Consider the following 23,717-nt stretch of genomic DNA (forward strand, 5'->3'; position numbering starts at 1 on the left):
TCAACTAGACGACTCCAGTTTATTAAAACAAGTAAACGAGTTACAGTTTTGTTTTTCTTCTATGAACGTACTGTATTTTTTGCAAAGAGAGTACAGGCTTTGAAACAAGTACAGTTCCTAAAATGCTAAAATGACCTGATCAAAATAGGCCCCTCATGTTCTAAAACAAAAAAAGGAAAAGTCACACAAATGGATTTGGTAAGCAAGCCCAGTATATTTTCAGATTAGTGCGCACATGAATGCACTTATGTTGTGAGTAATGCAACGCCGTTGGCCTTTATTTAAAAGTGTTGTTGCCGAGCTTGAATAAAGGCCAATTTACACAAAACGGTCCTGGATAGCTAAACAAGCTTCGGTTACCCTAACAAGCTTTTCATATAGTGGAAAACTAAAGGATAGATGGCTGATACAGTTCGAGCCTTTTCTGATCTAACGGGACGCTAAACAGGTGGTTACACGTTTCACTTAAATTGCTAATTTTCTAAAAGTACATACTATTTGGGAAAATTTAGGTCATAGGATATGGAAAGCTAAACTTCCTGAACAAAACATTTGTATTAAGATTGTTAATATTGATTGGGGAGTTTAGTTGGAGTATGGCCGTCTTCCTGGACTGTCCCCTGGGCGTGGTGACAGAGAGCGTCCACGTCCTGCCAAAGGAGAGCGTGAGTGACGTCTAACAGGTGAGCGGGACCTTCTAGGTGAGCGAGATCTGGACCTGCTTTAGAAACACAGAGTTTACAGTTAGACTTCCCTGCAGTGCATAAAATCACTTTACAATGCCATCCGGACACTTTGTTCCATGGTCATTTCGTTCCATATTATCGTCGCATTGTTGTATGCGAGAGCCTGCTTGTTCCCCATAAAAATCAGAAGCGAGGGTCAGAAAAACGAATGTAACGACCAGTTCTTGAGATGTGGACGAGTGTCAGAAAAACCAAGTATAGATCGTTTTCACTCACGTGGTCATCAACTATGCAAATTAGTTGGACCAAGAAAGTTTTAATACCCTCAGGATTTTTTCTGTACACCAACATGGCCGCTGTTCCATTGGTTTGTACACCAATATGGCCGTCATGTGAAAACGGTCTATAAGAATCACTCAGTTCATGGCAAGTAAGTATGTACCAGAGAAACCAAGTATGTCGGTTAAATTAACTGCCACATCTGTTAATGAACCCTACTTGCGTTGGTGCCCAAGTATTTCTCGCTCTTTATATTCGCTACCATGGAACAATTTGACTCGGAATCAAGTGACTGTACAGCTCTACAGTACCGAGTCAATGAATGTTTACCTTGCACGGCGGCGTGGTGATAATGAGCGAGACGATCTTCGTGGTCGACCTCTCTGTAAGACATAAAGAAAAATAAAAAAGATTGATTGTGCTGATGTTCTGTTTATACTAAAAACCAAACACACACAAACAGAAGCAAGGAAGGGAGATAAGAGAAAACCAAAGAAACTTTTATTAAACATTTAACAACTAAAATATCTCAGACAAGGCAATGAGCTACCCTGCACTTCAGTCTGCCAACAAACCTCAGTAAGCCGAAGACGCTTTCCCATTAACTCTGTGCCATCCAAGCGTTTAATAGCTCTTTGCATGTCATTCATTGATGCAAACTCAACAACCCTAAGAATAAAAAAAGAAAGAAAAGGAATAAACAAAACTACATTTTACATAAGTATGAAATATATAAACACCAATGAAAAGGAAGGTGATCTTTTGCAAGAAAACTTAATAATTAATAATATTCTTTCGTGAAAAGGACATGTCATCTTCACACGTGCAAAATAAATTTAAGTGAAATGGTTTGATATTTCATTGGTGGTTATATAAAAAGGGACATTACATGGTCGCTTGGGGATACAAAATATCTCTTTGAGTGTTGAAAAGTATTTTTTAACATGAGAAGAGACATTTCATATCTCCTTGCCGCCATATACTATCCTCTATATCTATGTACGTTGTGATACAACTTTTAGTGGTAAATTCAAAGACAAATTGTGCCTGCATGTTTCGATATTGACACTTGTTTTAAGTTTACAGAAATGGGAAAATCGTTGAACAAGTTATTCTAAACCCTGATGAGGACATAATTACATTAGCAAGACACTACTGAAATCCTTTCAAAAGTGGCCAATATTATTTTCAACATTTTTAAAAATTTTTTCAACATTTTTAAAATTTTTCTTTTAAAACATTAATTATCATGAAACAGTACAGACTGGCAAAGGGGTTTCATTTGAAATGTCAAATCATCCGTGCACTCAGAAGTTAAAGGCACCTTGCAAGACTCCATGATCATTTACTCAAAGGGTTTAAGATTGCCTTTTGCACAGTGTAGTAATAGTTATTATCTTACACCACAAGTTGGACTGAATCTTGAAAGCCAACCTACCCTTCTCCTACTCTATCTCTGTGGCACTGAACAAAGGTCACTTCTCCTGCCTGTCGCATGTAATCTTTCAAATCCTGTAAAAGAACAACTCATGAATCATTAATCTTTACAACACAAGCCATCTTACCACACAATGGTAGTAAGTGGATAGTTTCAAATGTGTATGTTGAAGGGGCTGTGTGACAGCAGCGGGCTGTCTGGTTCATTTTGTACACAATACCAATTACCTGTCCTTATTCGCTAATAACGGTAGTAAGGAACTTGAGAAATTACCAGTGAATGACAAAATCACTGTTTCTCCTCAAACAAATATGTCTCCCAAGCAATATATTAAATGTTACAAACAACAAAACTGAACTTTGAAAAACTCTTAGGCTGACAAGTTTTCAAAAACCACAACTGCAATCCTTTTCAATCTTCATCAACTTTTTGTCCATCTGTGCCTCCTTTTGAATTTGCTGTTATTTAGACCTTCTTTGAATGTTTTCTGCAAGTATTTTTATATTTCACCCAGTTTGATGGTCGTTCTTACTGTTTGAATTTCAATTGACAAATTTGGTGACACAGCTCCTTTAACATAAACAGAAACTAAATTGAAGATAACTAAATTGAAATGTTTCAAAGCATATGCTGGCTTACAAAATAACGGTATCTCTGACAACAACGTTCTAATAATAAGAAAGTACAGTACATACTGAAAATACCATGATTATAAGACACCGGAAGGAAGTCTGTATTAAGTTACATAAACCTTACCTTTGTACAACTAGCTATTAAGACCAAGACCAAAGATGCTTTATGAAAATTGCATGGGGATTTTTACCCAGTGGATAACCAAGGCGTTCATGCCATGACAGCTGAGAATCTCAGTTCAGCTTGCAAAACAGCACCAGTAGCACCAAGGTAAACAGGGCCACTCACCAAGTTACCAGACCAGGAATCGAATGATCAATGATGATCAACACAATCTTAAAGGCGGAAGGCCAAGTGCCAAATTTTTGCCACAGCCAATAATTTCCCCCTTTTAACGTACAGACCAGATTACAGACCAGGAATTGAAATCTCACTAAACCATCTCCCATAAAGTATTTTACCACTACTGTAGCTAAAGGTGAGAGAAATGCAAGGAAGAAGTTACTAAAATAAATCCACTGGTCTAATGATCTGTAAGTAACAGCCTCAGCAAAGCTCCAAAGACTAAACAATAAACATAGGCTTGGTATGTAACTCCACATGGCTACTATCATTCTATTAATGTATCCTCCCACTATTACTGTCATGACACCAACATGATGATGCTAACAAATGTCAGAAGGAAAATTACAATATTCTGTACAATTTGGTGCCAGTAAAAATCATAGCTACAATTCAAAACTGAAGAAGCAGGAAAAAAATGTAAATACCCTGCATTAAAATCTTCCAACTGGGAAAACATTGTTATGATCAAGGTGATAATTTACTGATATTGCATTTTGGTTAGACATAATCAAAGGAATGTAAAAGTTTTTAGTGTACATTCAGGTAAACAATGAACCTCTCACAAAACCTCAATAATGAATTTAACTTGAGATATGTGCAAATCTTTGAATAACAAAAAATAATTATGAATTGTTCAACCCATGATTGGAAATAGAAGTGATGACGGTTTAAAATAAAATCGAGCCTATTTAAAGCGTCTCACTTGAAAGTCAAATACAATATTTGGGTAAGGGCTATGTGTATTTTAGTTGGAAACAACATCAAGTCTGTGAAATCTTACAGTTAGGAGTAGTTTATTCAAACGAGGGGCCATTTTGTTTCAGTAAATAAACAGTCAACAGTATAGATGCCTTCATTTTTTTTTTCAGCTCAATTTCTAGCCATGTGCATGGGAATTGGTTGGTTTCTGCCTCAAAAAGATGTACAAAATGTGCACTTTCAACAAATTTCCACAGTGCATGTGCAATCTACAAAGAGCATACAGCGAAAAAAAAACCTAGACACAAATGTCAATTAAAAAAACAAAACCTTAGCCCTGCAATGTGCTTTAGACATTACCAGTAAAAACTGCAACCACTTGTTCTCTTAAATATATTCTGTCAGTCTAACTTACACCCTATCTCAGAGGTAGCTTACTTGTGAATATAAAAAATGACACATTCTGACAAAATACAGGGTTTGAAATTTACTTTTATGTCCAGTTGCCCCTGAGGCAACCACAAGACTTGGTTTGGTTGGCCAAGGAATATTTTGGTTTTCCAAGTCAACCTCTTAGCCAAGCCCAATCCAAGAAAACATAACATTGAGGTAGCTCAAGTTATTAAGAGTTTTATTAGTGACTGTTTTTCACAATAAAAAATTGATGTGCCTCACTTGTTTCATGTTTTTTTTCTTTTATCCCTCAAGGCGAAAACAGTTGCTGCCTTTTTGGCTTCCAAATGGGGATTTATCTTTCGAAAACCGTCTGTGATAACTACAAAACAAACTGTTTTCTTTTGCAACAAATTACAGCCACGACAGCATAGTCCTTGCTTGGAAGAATACAGTGTATGCAAAAAGAACTCTCTCGAGCACCCTGTTTTTCCTTGCGCCCCTTACTACGTAGTCCTCCCTGACTCTTAAAATGTCTGATAATGAACACTTTTCCCAAGCTTTCAAATTCTTGCACCCCTACTGTGCTGTAGCTATGGATTCCAAATTGAAGTAGTGAAGGAGGCTCGTACATTTTGTATTTTACAACTGCACAAAGAATCAACAGGCTATAATGTATATATACGTTTACATGCATAGCACAGCAACACAGGCTCATGGTTGTCTGGGGCAACTGGACAACTGTTCTTTTCGTACCCTGAACGTTATTTATGAAGTAATGGTGGGGTTTTGAAATTTTGTTAACATACATGTACGTCTAGTAAATTAAATGATTACACACATGTTTCCTCTTAAAAAAATCCACTGACTTGACTTTCATTTTCCCCAAACATTTTATTTTGGTGCACCACAAAAGGAGCAGGCAAGGCTGCTGTAGCACTGCTATTTGCTTTTCCCAATAAATGCATATAAATATTTTGGTCATAACAAGAAGTTTATTAGCACATAACAGAGAGGAAAAGTAATGAAGGACAAACAGACTACAGTAGAACTAAACAGCTTTCTGGCTTTCTGATCAAACCAATTAACAATAATGTTACACTGCAAGTGCAAGTATTAGCAAACACACTCGAAGAAGCTACAACTTTGCTAGAATAAAAAACACTAAATGCAAGTGAAAAGGTAAATACTATTATTACTGTACTGCATATTATAGCCTAACAACAAAACAGTCACAGCGTACTGTACATTTATCAGATTGTTTGGAATTCTCACCTGCCAACTTGCACGGGATGATAGATTATCCACAGTTACCTTCCACTCTGTGTTGTATGGTGCACCATATCTACCAAGCATGCACAAGTGAACACAACAACCACATATTACAAGACCAAAGCAAGAGATCAAAAAAGCATGAATGACAAAAACCATCACAGAAGTCTACAGTGCTATACAAAACAATCCCATAAAAGCTACATGTACAATCTACGAAAGTTTTTGAGAAGTGTTAAAGAAAATATACACAATGTAAAATTGCATCGCAGAGAATTGATTTAAGACTATGATGGATAGGCAATAGTTTTCCATGACACTAAATGACCATTCAAAAAGGGTTCATATGTTGTGGTTTATTACTTTTCTTTGTTTTTGTGTATGGTAACACAATGTTAATGACAATTAGTATAGCTTGGAACATGACCGCTTTAAACACCTCACCAATTTTAATTGCCACAGTTTCTATCTATTCTCTGTAGCAGCTAAGTTGGTCGCAGCTTGGAGCACTGCCACAATGTTTTATGGCAAGAAATCTGTAATTTCTGCACTCTGGTATTTTCCTTCAAAAGTTGCTTGCAGCCATCAAATTTGTTTTTGCTCATTCTTACCCTGGAAATGTACTCATGTTGTAAATGAACAATGCAACAATACTAGCTGTACAGATATACTGTGTACTATAATGCAACACTGCACTCTTCTTTCTTGCAGGACTGGATGTACATGTAAACTGAATCCCACTGCTGTACAGGAAAGGAGATTATACGAGATGCTTCCTATCCTACAAACCTGTCTCGAAATCTAAATCCACCACCTCTTCTCATTCCACTTCCTCCTCCTCCTCCTCCACCCCCACCACTACTTCCACTTCTTGATGTTGGACGAGCATGTTCCACTGTTATCCTAAGGGGCAAAAGGCAGTGAACTTAGACAGATGACTTTAACAAGTCAGGTGGAAATCCAAAAAAGAGAGAATGAACTAAATGCCAAAACAAGGTAAATAAGCAAGGTAAATAATTTTTGTGTGGGCAAAAAGGAAATAAGGGTCACAAGCAAAATAAGTAATGGGTGCAAGGTAAGTGATGTTACATGAGAAGGACACAAAAAGGAGAGGGTAACACCTGCCCAAAAGGCATAAATTATACAAAAATAGACTGTTCTACTTTCGGAGTGAGCAGAGAATTTCTGTTAGCCAACAACATCCCAAAAGAGAAAAGGTAATGCATATGTATGGCAACCAGAGAAACAGGTCCTATGATCTACAGATGTAAAAACATTTGAAACCTTTTGTCTTTTTTTTCTTTTTTCTTTAACAGATAACTAAAATGAGGCTCTTGGTAAATAGATTATTGTTGGTCATTACGATTGAATGTTAATACAATGTACTTTCCTAAATTTGCAACTGTGTGAATGAAATAATTATTCTGTTTACATTTGAAACAGACAGAAGGCTTACTCCTGTAAAGCCCAGCCAAATGTGGATGGCATGTAGTGAAGCATTAAAAAATGAGGTTTCTTTATTATAATAATAATAATTGTATAACTATTATACAATGTACAAGCAGCAGATACAGTACATGTAACTAATACTTGACCCATTCAGTATTTAATTAACTTGCATACATAAACCTTTACTTAGGAGTTGTAAGTTTAACTGTCACATACATGTACCTCAAAGAACCACAGCATGTAGCCTGTTTACCCGGCTAACAAATTGTCTGCTGTGTTTTGTTTTTTCAAACACAAGGTGTGTTTTATCTCACATAATAACAATTATTGACCGGTAACAGTATGGTAGAGGGGTTATAAATGATTTTTTAAGGTTTCTTGGATAGGTGCATCCTCTCCCCCCACACGTATCCTTCACCATCCTGCAACCCTCCAAGTTAGAGTTTTTGCTCAGTTGCCATTTGGCAACCAACTCTTTTGGTTTAAGGAGAGTTTTCACAAATCAAGCCACCAGCTCCAAAATCTTGGGCACAATGGCGAGCAAAATGTTAGCAACTTGGAGGGTTGTCCTGGTCAGTGTCACCATTCTTATTTGCACCTTCATTGTATCAGATGCCTGCTACACTTGAAAGGTAACTTTATATTGCAAGATAGGGCCAAGACCACAGGCCAACTTCACATACACTCATGTGTCTAGTTACGTATCGTGTACCTTTCTCCCAGAAACTCTTTGTGATTCAGTTCATAAACAGCATCATCAGCATCCTTGTAGTCATCAAATTCCTGGCAAGGAAAGAAGTACGTTTCAAGAAACTTGCATGTAAGAATTAGCTAGTGTGCCCAATGCTTAACAACCACCTTTACATGTAAGTCTGGTGTATTAATAATAATAATAATATTTATTGTCTAGATTGCATATATTTTATAAGACTAGATAGAGATATATGCACATAAGGGTTGCATTACAGGATGCTATAAATCCTTTATTACTATTGGAGCTGTTCAAATGGTGGGTTTGAAAAGGGAAAGGAGGGACTGGATTGAAATTACACTTTTGGACAACAAGCAAAGGATGGCAAGTTAAGGGACATTGACAAATTTCAAGTTTTTCCTATGCAGGGGGGAATGGGATTAAGATCAAAGTGCATGAGGTTCCCAACATGACACAGATTAGTAATGAACACATAGAGGTCAGGAAAACTAAGTACTTTCATTTGCAAGGCCTGTCATTTTTTGGATGTCAATCATGACAGGGGGACTAGAAAACTGAGATGATGATAAAGTTCACCAAGAGTTGAAAGAAGCAATTTTCTTTAACTGAGATAGATCTGAAGTGTAAAAATGATTTTTAAAATAAGTCGGTCATTTGTCAGAGAGACCACACCTAACCTGACAAGGAGGCAGCCTGGTCGGACAAAAACAAAAGAAAAATTCACAAAACAACCTTTTTAATTTCACTGCTTTAACAGAGAACAGTCAGACATTCTCCTGAGGAGATTCTTCTGCTGAAAGTTCCTCATGAGAGTCTATTTAAGAGTGATGGCTTTTTTATGTGACCGTTTGTTTGTGGTATTTCCTTCTTTTCTGATTTGGCCGTCCTCTTTTTGCCCTTTCCCACTCCTTGATAGCACTGGTAGGGTCATGAGTCATAGCATTGGTGATCCTAGATCCTCAGGATATCTTCAAGAGTTTGCTGGGGAGAGCAAAGCTCTTTTCACACTCTTTACATAGGCCAAATTGCTGAAGAACCTCTCCAACCCAGCGTTGGACACAGGAACAGTAAACAATAAACAAACCAGTAGCAAAATGTTTTGCCATTGAATACTTCTTGAAGAATGGGAAACTTTAAACCATGTTGCTCTGTATGATGGGACGATGGTGATAAGTACTGCAGAGTGTAGTCAAGCACGTCATGCAGAAACAGATAAGCTAAGTGTTTAAACATTTTCTCCAAAACATTAAACAGATGCAAATTTTTTTAAACAGTTTGTCTAAAGCATCAAATGGATTCAGGCTTCTAGTAAGCAAATGAGCAAAGCTTTTAGAAGCTTTCATGATCTGTTTTAAACGGATGGTAGATGGACAGTTAACAAATTTTTCCATTAGGCGGTAAAGCGTTAGTGTACAAAATCCTGTGCCCGGTCACAAATATTTTATTTGGAAAGGGTAGTTTTTAAGCAATAGAAAACGCTTTCTGTGCTTGCATTGCCTGATATAAACACAAGAGGGGTTGGGAGAATGCAAGACAGTTATGCATACTGGAGACAAAGTCAAGGGTTTGCGTAACTGTCGAGAATTCTCCCAACCCCTCGAGTGTTTATATCAGGATATGCAAACACAGGAAAAACGTTTTCTATTGCTTTTATAACATAACTTTCCCGAGAAAAAAAGGAAAAGTGAAAAACGGTTTAACTGCGTCATTACTTTTCTTTTTGAAAATGCTGAAATTTGGGTTGGTCTGACGATGCTCAACAGAGAAAAAAAGGAGGATGGCCTAAAAGGTTTGATAGAGGGATGAGCTGGCTGCTTGCTAATCTCACCAGGTGAAAAAGAGCTTACAGTACAGGCCACGGGCATTGCAGCATTACACACGTGTTTCATGCATGGAAATCCACCATATTACACACAAATTCCAAGAGAAAAACACACTTGTAAAAAAATACACGCAAAAATACACAAGAAAATGCATGCAAATTAGGAAAATTTGCGTGTAAGACTTTACACACAGGTTATTATAATTTGCGTGTATTTGGTTTACTTGAGTTCTTACATCGCTGGCTGAGTGAGTGCAGTTGTACTTGTGCAGTGGCTTTAATTTGTTAGCATAAATCAAACTTTCGAGGCCCAATCAAATGTTAGTATTTAATGTTATCTGGGCTTAAAGTGATCCAAGTTTTTTGACCAAATGACAACCCTCCAAGTTGCGACCATTTTAGTCGCCATGGTGCCTAAAATTTTGGAACTGGCGACTTGATTTGGAGAATAGTTGCCAAGCTGGCGACCGTGAAGAATAGGTTCGTGTTGTGGCGTATAGAAACAGAAATGGTAATCACTTCTACTGAAATATGAAGAACATTTATTCTAGCTGATTTGAATTACATTACTTTTTTACTTTTCCGTTGAAAAACATTCTATATAATAAACTAAAAACTTAAAAAAGTCCCAGAGCTAAGCGTTTTGAAAAGGAACATAAATGAAACTTGACTTGCATTCGTTCGCCTAATCGCCTTCAGTCTGTTGCCTTGTACGTGACATTTTAACTTTTGACACGTGACAAATGGCACGCAATCGAAGCGCCTTGCTTGTCGACAGTGACGATTTCTCCAATATCTTAGGAATGCTTGTCTAGCCAAGCTCGGTGGTTTTTTAACTGGACTACATATTATTAATATTTTTGAATCAATACTGAAACAATCTAATAACATGAAGAGGGAGAGCTAAATTGGTGCAAATTCAACACAGAACATTATGTGATAACTGTAACATGTGAGCCGTGCTGCGAGTTGAATCGCGGTTTTGTAAACAAAAGCGATAATTGTAAGCGAAACTAAACATCGCAAAACTGACAGCTTATGGTTGTTGCAAAAAATGTTTTTTTTTTAAACACCTGTAGCGATGATAAAGGAAAAAGAAAATTTATTATTTCGAAAGCGGCATTTTTGTTTGGGTTCCTTTCAATTGATTGGGAAAATCATTTTTTCCCAGTACAACTCGATGCGAAATATTTTCACATGCGCGACATTATCTCTATAAATCAATGATTTGATTTAGAAAACTTGTCGATCTTCCTATACTCTCCTGCCTTTGTCAGGCTTTCGCAATGTCTAGCGATATTAAAAACGCCCTTTTAAATCTCCAAAAATATTTGTTAGTTGGGGTAACAAGTTCATCATCAACAAAAGTCGCAAAAGATATGCGAAGCAAATATCAGAAAAAAAATAGGTCGCCAATCAAGTTGCAACTGGGAAATTTTGAACACATTAACAGAGGATGAGTTAAGTTCTGCTCTCATATACCAACTGGGGATTATACAGAAGGATTGAAGGCCCTAAAGACAACTGGAAATGGTAATTGTCTTTACAATTCCGTTTCAGTATTGATTCAAGGAGATGAATCTGTAAACCTTATTCTCAGACTATCAGTAACTAATGCCTTGCACAATAAACGAGTTTATTATAGACAGTGCTGCATTTTAAGTTAAACTTACTAACTGCTTTTGTTAAGGACAATTTTGATATATTAATTTATTAATATAATTTGGTGCCTAAAAATTCCCCCCGGCGACTAAACCCAAAGAGCTGATCGCCAAATGGCCACTGAACAAAAATTTTTACTTTGAGGGTTGAATGAACATTGTTTTTAAATACTTACACGTTCTTCGCTTGAATCTTTATTTGTAGACTTCACAGAGGTTATAAAAAGCTTTCAACTTAAACCAGTTTCAGTCATCAATTTGCGACTATTTTGATGGACCAACTACTCTGTTTTGGTGAAGAGTCGCTTCTACATGTATTTTGTTTACAGCATTTCATCTCCTACTCTTATTAAGCTCGCTGCTTTGAGTTATTTTCTCGGGCAGCAATCTCCTTTCTCCTCTGTCTTTCGTGCAATGTAGGTCCGAGATAAGAAAGACTTGTTGTTTTGGCAAGAATTTTTAAAGTTTCTTTTAGCTCGTAACACCAGCGTCACTCAGTTGCATCGTCTGTCTACGTTTAAGCAAACATTCCGGCGCTACTGAAAGAACTAATTTTAGTTCCTGGGTTTTAGTTTTACCTGCCGAGGAAAGGTTTTCTTTTAAGGTTTATGTTTTCAGCAAAGAGTGTTTAATCCTTGTCAAGGGCAAACAAAATAACACGCTGCATTTTTATAGTTTACACAAGCTTCTAATTCAACAAAATGCATGGGATTGAATTACTTTAAATGTTGCCTATTTTTAACAGATGGCGCATCACAAATAATGTGCTAATTCGGAGTGAAATTGTATCCAAGTTTAGTAACGCATTGAAATTTTTAAGCAACAAGTAAGGACATATCGTGAAGCTCGACGCTAATTCAATGTTAGAAAAAGGCATACAGTGTATGTAAAAGAGAAACCTTGTGTGGTCTGTAAAATTTAGTGCCGATTGTGTGAAATCAAACCCACTAATCATCCCGATTCTTTGAACCCTCGCTAACTCGAACATCACAACGCCGGCCACGCAGGCTAACTCAAGTCACGTCAATTTCTCTCAAGTCTGAGTGCCTGCTACGCAAACTAAAACATTGCACTTATTTCAAAACAAAAGTGGTGGCAAGTAACATGCATCCAAGTTTACAGGTAAAATAGCGCTTTAGCCAACAACCAAGGAAATTGTTGATTACAAAAAATGACGTTCGCAATCGTAGCATGATCGTAGTAAGAGAAGGTGTATAGCAAGTTGTTTTCTCTTTAACTGCGAAAAGACGTTTTTCCACAATGTCAGTTTCTAATTTTACATCAGCCACATTTTGCTGTAAAGAAATACATGCAACTTGCATGTATTTTTGTAAGCAAAATCAGTCACCATAAGAGTACACTCAAATTTGCGTGTAAAAAGTCTGTGTGTAAAAGCTCGTGTAAAAATTTACACGCGAGTTTTTTGCGTCAATTTTTCATGGAAATCCGCCATATTGCACGCAATTTACGTGCGTGTAAGTGCTGCAATGCCCGTGGCCTGTACAAAAACAAAGAAAACAAAGATATAGGGTAATATTGAAGGTACAGTTGAGTAAAAAAAGCCAGCTTGACCTGCCTAGCTTTTCCAGAGCTTCAAACTGTCCACCAATTACCAAAGGATAAGTGGAAAACCAGGCTATCATTCCATTACCCTCTGGAGAGTGCTGCCCTATCCACCTTTTGAACAACTGCAGCCTGATGACACATTTTTTTTCAAGCTAGCCACAATTTTCAAAAATTTAGGAACCAAGTGGGCAGTAAAAAGGAAGAAGTTAATTTCATGCTTTTAAAAAGTTAAGGAGTAAAAGCTGGAGGGCAGTCACTGCATAGACATATTGGGGAAAAGTGTGAAAATTGTTTCGAGACAGGCGAATTTGGGCAACTTCAATGTAAACCGTAAGAGTACAGCTTGCTTTTTCAGATGGAGGAATTAAACGTGCGTTCGATTAATTCTCTACGAAAGTGTCTGAAGTAAGACACAAAATTCATTTGTTACCTTTTTAGCCAACAGACAGGCGAAGAAAAACAGTATGCTTCCAAAGGTACCCTTTTACAACAGATTTCCATTTCAAATTAATGTGCAATTTAAGCTTTTTAGCACGCTTTCGAATTCAGTACTTACCACAAAACCGAATCCGTTCTTTAAATTTATCTCCCTAATACGCCCAAAACCACGAAAAAACTTCTCAACGTCTCTTTCTCTTGCATCTCTAGGTAATCGTCCTAGGAACACTCTAGGAGCTCTGTCTCTGCTCATGATTTTTGTGACAAACTGCAGGAAACGAGAGGACACGACAACCAACACAGTAAGATGGTGGACAAATGCAAGGGCAAGGATGCTATCCCATGAGGCCTTATTACTTATCGCGCATGACGTGGCGCATAATCAAAGCCTATGATCGCGGGCTCCGGGACAAGAAAAACTTGCTTCAAAAAGTTGTTGATTCTCTTTGTGGAAAAATATACTTTATGTAACGATGGTGGAAAAACATAAAGATTTGCTAGAATGAGCGACTTAACACCTGATGAGGTAGGAATCACTAGTTACACAATAAGTCAACAAACTTTTTATCAACGCAAGATCTCGACAGGAAAACAGAACAAAAAAAGATGCTTTTACGTACCAATGTATCGATCCACACGTACACATGAATGGAGCCATTTATTGTAAGCTTTATATTTATACTGTCCACTTTGGTTTAAATTCATCGTGAACTCTATCAGGCAGTGAATTTTGAAGTGTTGTTGGCTGGGAAATCTCAGATTCGGCTACATTTAATATTGTTTTGTTCGTAATGCCCAACCCTACACTAGCTGGTGAAGAGTTCTTAAACTTTTATACATGTCGCTTACGTTTTGAGAGCTTTTGTGAATGACTTCATTCATATATTTCATTCATTTCATTTCATTCAGATCCTTGATAATTCATCTAACTGCTTCCCAATGGAACACTCAATCTCTTGCTAGATTCAATGAGTAAATTTTTCCATTTTCTTTCCTAGTATACATTGTAGCTTGTCCAGCTGTATTAATTACCATGACATCATTATAATGAGTGAAGAGTTTGTTCCTTGGGACAGAGGCTAAGCCAAAGCCTTAAATAAGATAATATTGTTACACATTATACTTACAATTAACTACTTTATGGACAGAACATAATCTCAGACCTTTTTTTAATTTGGGTAATTTACAGTTTAAATAAGTTTATTAATTTTAAATAGCTTATCAAGTGGATCTGAGCATATCTTGCTTGTAGTAATGTATTGGTCAAGTCGAAGCTTCAACATGCCCCCCCCCCCCCCCGGGCAACCCCCTGGGCATTTGCCTTTTTTGAAAATTATTGTTCAAATTCCCCCCTAGCCAGGACAAAATGCCTTTCAAATGCCCCACACTAGGGTCCATTCAGGTGATCAAATGCCCCCACCCCTTTTATGTTGTTGTATTGAATCGCCGATATTGGTATTGTATTTCATTGTAAACACAACAATGAAATACATTCATACATTCAAAGCCTGAATCCAATATTAAAAATTTTAAAATTTAAATACTTCAAATACGGCACAAAGCTTGTTTAAGCCCTTTCCTCGCAACCAATTGGCCACAAAGGCACAATCTTTTCCACGAAAATCCTCTAACACCGTGTCCCCCATGATAGCTCGCCATGCCAAAGATTTTACATGAAATCCAGGGTGCAGTTCAAATTCCTCAACCCTAAAGCATGGGGATCAAATTCCCCACCCCCTGGAAGACTCTGATGATCAAATTCCCTCCTCCCAGGGACAGTAAAGGTGTCAAATGCCTGGGGTATGCCCGGGGGGCCATGTTGAAGCTTCAATTGACCGATACATAATACAGTCACATGAGAGTAAATTTCACTAATATTGAAAATATCAATGATAATACATGTTATAATATAACTTACATGTATTAAACAATAATAATAATAATATTATTATTATTGTTTAACCCATTCACCCCTGATTCACCCTTAACCGTCCATGCAGATAGGCGTCCCTTCTACTGCTTGTGACATCATCAGTTTTAATGGTCAAGGACTAGTTTGTCCACTAACTTGTGCAGGGTGAAGAGATCTTTAAACTCATCAACAATAGATGACCTTAAGGAAGGTGCCTGGAAAGATGGTGGGGCCTCGAGCACCGGAGCCGAGCGCGTAGGGTAACCATGACAACCCTGTGAGCGGCAACCACCAGGCACCGTCACACTGACAGAAGACAGTGGAACCATGATACTTACCACATACTTACCGGAAAAGGGGGAGGGAAGGGCGGGGAGTAAAGTCGCCAAGCACCGTCGAAAAGGCAAAAGAGCACGTGCAAATGAGATGACCTCAAAACCCGAGCTGTAAAACCACGCGACCCCCTGCAGATCCCCCACCACTGCGCATGACCGGGCAAGGGAAACCCCAGACCAGCATTGTTTCGCGTTTAACTTAGCTTAAATTACATTTAACCACATTTCAAACCATACCAGAATGAGCACAATTCAGTCAAGGACACCGGAGAAAAAGGCCAAAAAAAAAACACGTAACATTGACCTGAAAATTTCCATGAAAATCTTGTTCCACTACCCACCTACCTTGCCTTTCACAAGGTAATATTTTGCATCTGGATCAGAAGGCCGCAAAGTTTTTGACCTGCAAATGGCTTCATAGTAAGTTTTAGCTCTTTATTTAAATGTAGCGCGACGGTGACCAGAAAACTGCTCGACTAGCTTCAAAACGCATTTTTCGGTAAAATTTCCAGGGGTGAATGGGTTAATATTAATAATTCCTGATAATAAAGATGAGGTAAATCATAATATAATAATTATTGCATGCTGTATATTTTACAGGTTTTGGTTTTGAAGAATATATTTATGTACTGTAGTTAGCTTATTCTGTAAATTAATCGAAGTTTGAAACTGGTAAATATGAGACCTTCGTACCCAAATGCAAAAAGCATTGAAATGTATCATGTTTCCATGCTAGTATATGGCTTTATTAGAGCTTATCTTGGAACCAATTTACTTCAGGACAGTTCATGACTGATACATGTATGTATTGGTTGAATTAGTAATTGCGAAAAATGATGTGTTCTAATGAGTGAGAAACAATAATAGCTGACTAACAATTACATAATAGACTGTATTTCCAAGTCAGGGTTACATTATCACTAACATTTCAACTTACTGGGTAAATACAACAAGTAGGCAGGGAATCAAACAGCTAGGGATTTCTTTTGGTTCTATTTTTCTTCTATTTTCCTTTGAAAGTACCTGCGGGCCATGTTCATAGTAGCCAGGGGAAATCCCTGTCTCTGCCTCTTAATGACAGCCCTGCAAGTGATTGTTAAAGTCAATTACTGAATGTCAATGGCCGGTGGAAAACCTGCTAATACTTAACTTTGTGAATTGGTATGTACTTTGGACATTTTAAAAAACAAGGTGTCTCATAGTAAAACTGTAACTTGTTTGTGGTGCTAAAATGATTTTATCCATGTCTTACATGAAAAATCTTTGATTCTGTAAATTACCATTTACCATTTTGTGTACAGTGCTCTCTCTAAAAACTAAATTACACAGTAATGAGCATAGCTATTGGTATAGTACTGTTGATTTAATTCATTACTGATGTATTGTGGATTTTCAGATCAGGCGTCGTCGCCTGGCCAGATTGAACCAAGGTGCCTTGTCCACATCCCCGACATCAGATGGCCAAACCATTCCAATGAGAACTAGCCTGAAACCTGTGGATGCAGAAGATTCAGCAGTTAATACTCAAGACAGTGGCTATGGTTCTTTGCCACAATCCTTTGAGTTTGATGATAACTCCCAAGAGACAGGGGATAAATATGGCAAGCGTACGTCACCAACTAGTTTGTCTTCTCCTTCAGAAGGTTTTAAATTCAAGAAAACAAGGGATGGATTTGACAAACATGGTGCTAATCATGCAGGGGTGAGTTTATAGAGTTATCCAATGTAAGCTGTATTTTTCATGGTTTACTTGACATTATTTGTCATGGTTTATGCTTACTATGTTGTGGAATGACTATCTGGTAAACATTTGGCTTTGGTTTGATTTGGTGGAGCAAAATGGTCATACAATAACAAACTAAAAGAAAACACACAGTGTAACTGCTGACTAAGTGTATAAAGTAGACTTCAACTTTTCAGTTCTAAGTTATAAAAAGTTTCCTTTTTGATGCGTCAGTTCTTACTGAAATCGAAAATGTGAAGAGACTGTGATTGATCAGCATCTTACAATTTCTTTTAGATATGCCGTTAAAAAAAAAATACATACAACGTGCATGTAAAAGTAAAAGGAAGTTTTCCTACAGTAAATACAAGCGTCTTGTTCTTGTAATATTGTTTGTGTCAAACTTTATTTGCCTGTATTTTGTGTGTTAATCCACCACATGTGTAAATGCTGCCATTCCCATGGCCTGCACTGTAACACCCTCTGCGTAATTCATCATAATGATACAAAACTGAATCCAATATTATATTGCTTTTTATTATTATTATTATTATTATTATTATTATTATTATTATTATTATTATTATTATTATCATTATTATCCATACAAAATATTTCCAACTTAAAACTCAAACTGCCTGTTTCCAGGCAGTTTAAGATTATGAGGGGCTGTTCATGCTAGCAATTATCTGTTGAGTACACTGCTGTATTTTTGCTTCTTTTTCTATGATTTTAGGCAGCTATTTCTTCTTCACATAACATGTGAAATCTTCTCCCATTATCTACAGCTCTTGCCTTCTGCAGTCAGACCCTTTATGTATCTGTACATCTCACCTCCAAATTTGTTCAACAATAGCTGGTTATTTAGAATTGGTCAGGGGATTTGAGCCAATGAGAAAATTATGCAGAAATATTTGAATAAATAATACATGTAAGATTGTATTATTTAAATATAATCATAATTATGATACAGCACATACAGTACTAGTGGAATCAACCTTTGTTGAAGAGCCAAGAGAGTGGCAAAATATGTTCAGTATAATAAGGTTTTGTCGTGGAGGTTCTGTTCCCTATAAAATTTTACTAATATTACTGGAGCAAAGAATGTCATTTGTTGTACAGAGGACTTCCTTGAATAGACATAGAGGTTCACTGTATTGAAGTGGGTTTATTATTGTGTTTATGGAGGTCATTGTGGCAGGGAAGGGTGCTGCTCTTAGAAGCAACAGATGTTGTGATTTTAAATTTTAACTGGAATAATATTATTTAGTGTCAGGAAGTTATTTGATGGTGGAAATGGTGGAATTAAATTAAAAGTATTTTCTATTCTTGCTCTTGCAGGTACATGTATATGTAACCGATGAACAAATTGTAAAAAGCCTTTGTAACATATTTAAAGTTTCGTTGAAGGTGATGTTTGTTATCAACATAATAATATTGTAATGTACTATATTATATAAAAGTGATAGTTAAATGAGTATTATTTTTATTGAACCTTTTCACTCAATGCTTGAAATTCACAGGATGTGTCTTGTTATTTGCTGGACTGCATGAATATGAATGTATATTTGTTTGTTTGTTTGAAAAAAGGTACAAAGAAAGGCAATCAAAGAGGAGATGAGTTTTACACTCAGGTTGTCTGTGTTTTTATTTCAATTTATATGAACTTACCAAATTATGTACGTCATTCTTTTTGCTTTTAGAATAATGAACTATCTCCAGAAACAGTTTACTTGCCTTCATTAGCAAAGGATCTTGCAAGAATGAATCTTACCTCAGGTATTGGAATTTGTAGCAGTTACACTAGTAACAGTGTAATTCAGGTGAAATGGAGGTTGATTCTGAATTTTCTTTGACTCCTGTAGCCCTGAATATTAATGAATAAGGGCTAGGAGACAAGGGATTTTGGGAATCAGCCTACATGTACTTTGTGCTTAAAACATTATAAGACAGAATCCATCAGGAAATTGACTAATTTTAATTTTCAGTGGACACTCTTACAGGTGAAAATAGTTATGTGTAATAACATCAAAGAAAATTTCTTATGGGAGCCCGAGAAAATGAATGTCAAACTTCACAAATTTTCAGAATTTTACCTGTGTTTTCACAATTGTGAAATTTGACATTTATTTTCTTGGGCTCCCATAAGAAATTTTCTTTGGTAATATTAATGATAACTAATAATATTATTATTACATCTATAGCCCTTGAAAAATGTAAAAAAAGAATGCAATATATTCTTTAAATTATTCTGGTACAAGGTTTTTGTTCCCTGAAAATTAAAATTAATCAATTTCCTGGTGGATTCCATCTTTAAAACTTTTAACTAAATTTAGTTTTAATGCCTAACAATATATTATTATGTAAATCCTTTATTAAGTTCCCCCTCTCTGATAAGCCCTCCCCTGTTAATAAGCCCCCTCTCTTTTAAGCCCCCCTCCTCTCCCCTAATTATTCTTCCTGAATAAATGATAGACTGTATTAATCGATTGTGACTGTAAAACTTCATGTGGGACTTTGTGTGGACCGATCCAGGACGGTTTATTCACCAACTGGAAGTTCAGATTTGTTTTTGATCCTTGGCTGCATGATGACCTCCAACTTCTTGTACTTGAGCTTTTCCACTTTGTATTCCAGTTCTTTATGGAGTAATGATACCATAATCTTTTTTAAATTAAATAAGACTGCCCTCCTAAATAAGGTATTGTGTTTTGTTTTGTGTAAAGTTGACGTGGAAGTTTTACTGAAAATCTTGTCCCACTACAAACCCACCTACACTTCCTTCCATGTAATCCTATGATCCTAAACATTTTGCCCAAAACTTTTCCTACCAAAGTGAAGCCTAGTAAATTGGTCAGTAAAAAAATGGGGCAAGAAAAGCAAAAGAAAAGGGTACAAATAAAGTCTCCTTTTTTCTGTCCTCAGAAATGGCTCAATGTCTCATTTCACATTTCTTGCTGTCACAATTTGCACGCTTTTGTCGCATTGTTATTCCACCCAGCTTTGGCTTGTTGCTGTAAATGGTCGCAGGGCTGTTTCACTCAAACAAATTCAAAATTAAACGTATTGTGAGATGTATTAATGTGAACTGCTGAGATCTATGTCTTTTACAATTCGGTTATGTTTGATAAATGACCGTACACAATGTAGAACAAAAACAACACTGTATAAGCTCACTTTTTGGCTTCAATTTACTTACAAAATTAAACTGGACAGATCTATGTTTTACTTGTAACTGTATTTTTTTCTAAAAGCTCTTCCTAACATTAATGCCACACTGACACAAGTCATTTGGTTTCAATTTTCTTACTTTTATGATAAAAATCCTGTATATTTAAATTATTCCTAGAAACTGTTGTCAATCTTATAAGTGAACTGATCACGGAGAGACTAACGCAATCACATGTTAGTAGTGAAGGCCAAACAAGTTTGAGTGCAACACTTACTATTGCTGAAGAGACTTCTCAAATGGCCATTGATGATGGATCATCAGAGAGCAGATCTTCAGAATGTAGCAGTTTGCTGACAGAAGAAAAAACTGATTTTCTTGCCTTAAGAGAGACACCATTCATGTGTCAAACAAAGCAACTCAAGTTTTTGGCTGACAGTTATAACCGCACAATGAATGAAGAAAAGAATTTTACAAAGGTGATTTTTACTGGCATTGCAATAAAATAGTTTGAAATGATTGTGTTTAATACAATGTGTGAAATAAGCCCTGTTCACACTTATGTTATTTTTTACCATTAAATAACAGTGGATACATGTACCTATATAATAATTATAATATATATTATTGATCTCATAGGTGCATGGAACAAGGTCCTAAGTGACCCATGCTCCAGTGTCAAATTCTCCCTCTGAATTACAAGAATATACAAGGAAAATTGAATAAGAGAAACTGGTAGTTTATCATAGATCATTTGGGACTTCAGGCATGTCTTAAATGGAGGTCCTTATGACTCTGGCATACAAAAGAATTAAGCGAAGACACAAAAGTGACCTCAAAGGAGGGCTGAAGGCTTATCAGGCATGGTAATCACACAAAAAAGGCATGAAAAATAAGGGAAAAAGTGCTCAACTTTGAAACAACAATGCAAACAGGTTCTTAGACAGAGGAAGGCATTTGATTTGACGCTTGAATTAAGGGAACTAGAAAGACTGATCTTGTAGGGTGCCACTTCTCATAAAAACATTTGACTATTGAATTCTGCAAGTTTAATAAAATATTATTTTAATAATACCGGTACCAATTAATCTAGTCATATATCTTATTATTAAATACTTATTACAAGTCATCATAGCACCTAACAAGTACAAAGGATTGCAGTTTTTATATATATTAACTTATTTGACTTTATTTGCTTTAGCGATCCCAGGAAGAGAGATGGGTGACTGCCATAACCCAAGCTCGACGTCAATGTGTTTCATTTTCATTATGTATTCTTCAGGGATACTTCTCTCAACAGAGGTAACATTAATTAACCAGGCTGCTGACTTGTGAAAATTCTCTTGCTGGATTAATACAATCTTATTACTGGGTACTGATTGTAAAGAACTGAATTGGAAACAACAATGAACCAGAGATTTTTGTGAACCTTTTTACTTTAATTTATAGATCTGTGATAAAGAAATCTCCACTGGTGCATCTGCTTATCAGTGAAGAATGTGACCTTCCCTGGTTGTTTTTGGTGGATCTTGTTGCTTTGGCTGCAAAGGACTCTGATACTCTAAAACAGGTAAACTTTGTAAACAAAACTTTTTCATTGCTTACTTACCTTTTTTACGTTAGCCGGCAGTCCACTTTAAGGCCACAGTGGTAACTTTAATCTTAAGCGATAAAATTCTTCCTGGCTTGTGTTTTCCTTTTTTGAGCTATTTTGAAAAAATAGCTCATATGTCAGTGGTGTGAGCGTATGTATCTTTGTGGCTTTGTATCTTTGTAACTTTGTAACTTTGTATCTTTGTAACTTTGTATGTTCGGATGTTTGTTGCAAGAGCCAATAAGGTTGAAGGTACTATGAGTTGATGCTAAGGAACCAATGAGATCTTGGCATCTACTTAAAAATCACATTGCTAAAGGTCGAACAAGGGCACTTTAAGACCGCCATCTTGATTCTTTACAATTTGTTCCTCTTTTATTACGGCTACAGGTGTTTGGAAACATTATATTAAATATCTTCATGATTCAAACGCTGTGTACAGTGATGCAGCTGTTTAAGGGTTCATATTTTAGTGTGGATGCTACTTCAAGACATTTCTGACCGAATTCGGCTATCGCGAACGGTACCACGCACGTATTTATGAGTTGTGTTTCACCTGCTTCAAGGTAGAGCATAAACGATCATATATTTTCAAAGCTCTTCCAGTGAAGAAATAATTATTGATATTTAGATATGGACTTTAATTCGAAAGTATGCGGCCTATAAAATGTGGTTTTAGAAGTTTGAAAAGCAGCTTATTTTTTTAAAAGCTGTACCGAGTATTGTTAATCCTGTAAACAAGCTGTAGAAATATTACTCTCTCACTTACAAAGTTCAACAGACCTTTTTCTTTCCGGCAAAACAACAACAAAAAGGAATAATAAGTGAACAACATGATACATCCTTCCTGCATACTAAGCATTATAGTTATTGAAACGTATTTTATTTAGTAAAGATGCGTATAAACTTAAGTAGAAACAGTAGCATTAGGGAATAAAATTGGAAGAAGCTAGTTGACACAATAATTAGGTACTGCTTTATTGAGTGGAGTAACATGATATGAGCAGAAATATATTTCGGCAGTTTGATAATTTTCTTGGAAGTTAATAAATGTTAGGCTATCAACCTTGACGTTGCTTGAAACATAATTTAATTGCAGATGTTGTAATAAGGCCGAGGTGATTTCTTAAAATCACTTGAGAAAATTTTGTAGTAAACAATTTGGGTTTTTTTTATGTACGAATTGTAAAAGGGCCAAAGACCAACATCTTCACATGCAAATCATGTGCATGAGTTATTTTTATAATTCTGTTTACTCGATTACTGTGTGATAACTCGAATTCCCTCACGTACGAACCACGGAAGGGGGCAAAGTCCAACACTTTCACGTGCCATCTGTGTTACTGTACATCTCGTGCAGATTGGCTTTTCACAATAGTAATAGTGACTTGAACGTATAAAGACCTGTTTCGTTTAGTAACCAATGCCCTAAAAAAGGCTCTTGTCTTTTAAGAAGCAATAGCTTTTAAAACATGAAGAAATAAGTTGTCGGAGTTAAAGACTGTCTCACAAATGTTAATAAATGTTAGGTTATCAACCTTGACGTTGCATGAAACATAATTTAATTGCAGATGTTGTAATGAAGCCGAGG

At 36.4% G+C, this 23,717-nt stretch overlaps 2 protein-coding genes across 5 annotated transcripts in view; one reads left to right on the forward strand and one right to left on the reverse strand.

The window, feature by feature from the left end:
* LOC140945726 (serine/arginine-rich splicing factor 6-like) lies at positions 1-13,690 on the reverse strand. Of its 2 annotated transcripts, none has more exons than XM_073394783.1 (8): positions 13,512-13,690; positions 7,907-7,977; positions 6,535-6,648; positions 5,749-5,818; positions 2,404-2,477; positions 1,541-1,634; positions 1,296-1,348; positions 1-718 (listed from the first exon to the last, which is right to left on the reverse strand). In XM_073394783.1, the coding sequence occupies exons 1-8, from the start codon at positions 13,644-13,646 to the stop codon at positions 586-588; spliced, it is 744 nt and encodes a 247-aa protein (XP_073250884.1). In that variant the 5' UTR covers positions 13,647-13,690; the 3' UTR covers positions 1-585. The 2 variants fall into 2 exon arrangements, with proteins under 2 accessions (XP_073250884.1, XP_073250876.1); XM_073394775.1 differs by having other exon boundaries at positions 1-721.
* Positions 13,691-13,787: 97 nt separating this feature from the next.
* Positions 13,788-23,717, forward strand: part of LOC140945759 (ubiquitin conjugation factor E4 B-like) — a 30,599-nt gene continuing 20,669 nt past the window's right edge. For 2 of the 3 annotated variants that reach the window (XM_073394806.1, XM_073394821.1), the window contains exons 1-7: positions 13,788-13,919; positions 17,037-17,342; positions 18,705-18,773; positions 19,067-19,142; positions 20,713-21,011; positions 21,734-21,834; positions 21,982-22,102. In XM_073394806.1, coding sequence (XP_073250907.1) covers positions 13,896-13,919; positions 17,037-17,342; positions 18,705-18,773; positions 19,067-19,142; positions 20,713-21,011; positions 21,734-21,834; positions 21,982-22,102 — 996 coding nt within the window. In that variant the 5' untranslated portion in view covers positions 13,788-13,895. The remainder of the gene's footprint in view (positions 13,920-17,036; positions 17,343-18,704; positions 18,774-19,066; positions 19,143-20,712; positions 21,012-21,733; positions 21,835-21,981; positions 22,103-23,717) is intronic. The other variant, XM_073394812.1, reaches the window with a different exon arrangement.

This window comes from Porites lutea, chromosome 1, assembly GCF_958299795.1.
Source record: "Porites lutea chromosome 1, jaPorLute2.1, whole genome shotgun sequence".
Lineage (NCBI taxonomy): Eukaryota > Metazoa > Cnidaria > Anthozoa > Scleractinia > Poritidae > Porites > Porites lutea.

Bases quoted from the DNA above. Each gene is read 5' to 3' on its own strand.
- LOC140945726 (XM_073394775.1), bottom strand. From the start codon at position 13,646: ATGAGCAGAGACAGAGCTCCTAGAGTGTTCCTAGGACGATTACCTAGA. The intron at 6,649-7,906 runs GTACACGATACG...TTTGCCCCTTAG, and splicing joins AAAGAGTTTCTGGGAGAAAG to GATAACAGTGGAACATGCTC. The intron at 722-1,295 runs GTAAACATTCAT...GTGTTTCTAAAG, and splicing joins TCACCACGCCGCCGTGCAAG to CAGGTCCAGATCTCGCTCAC.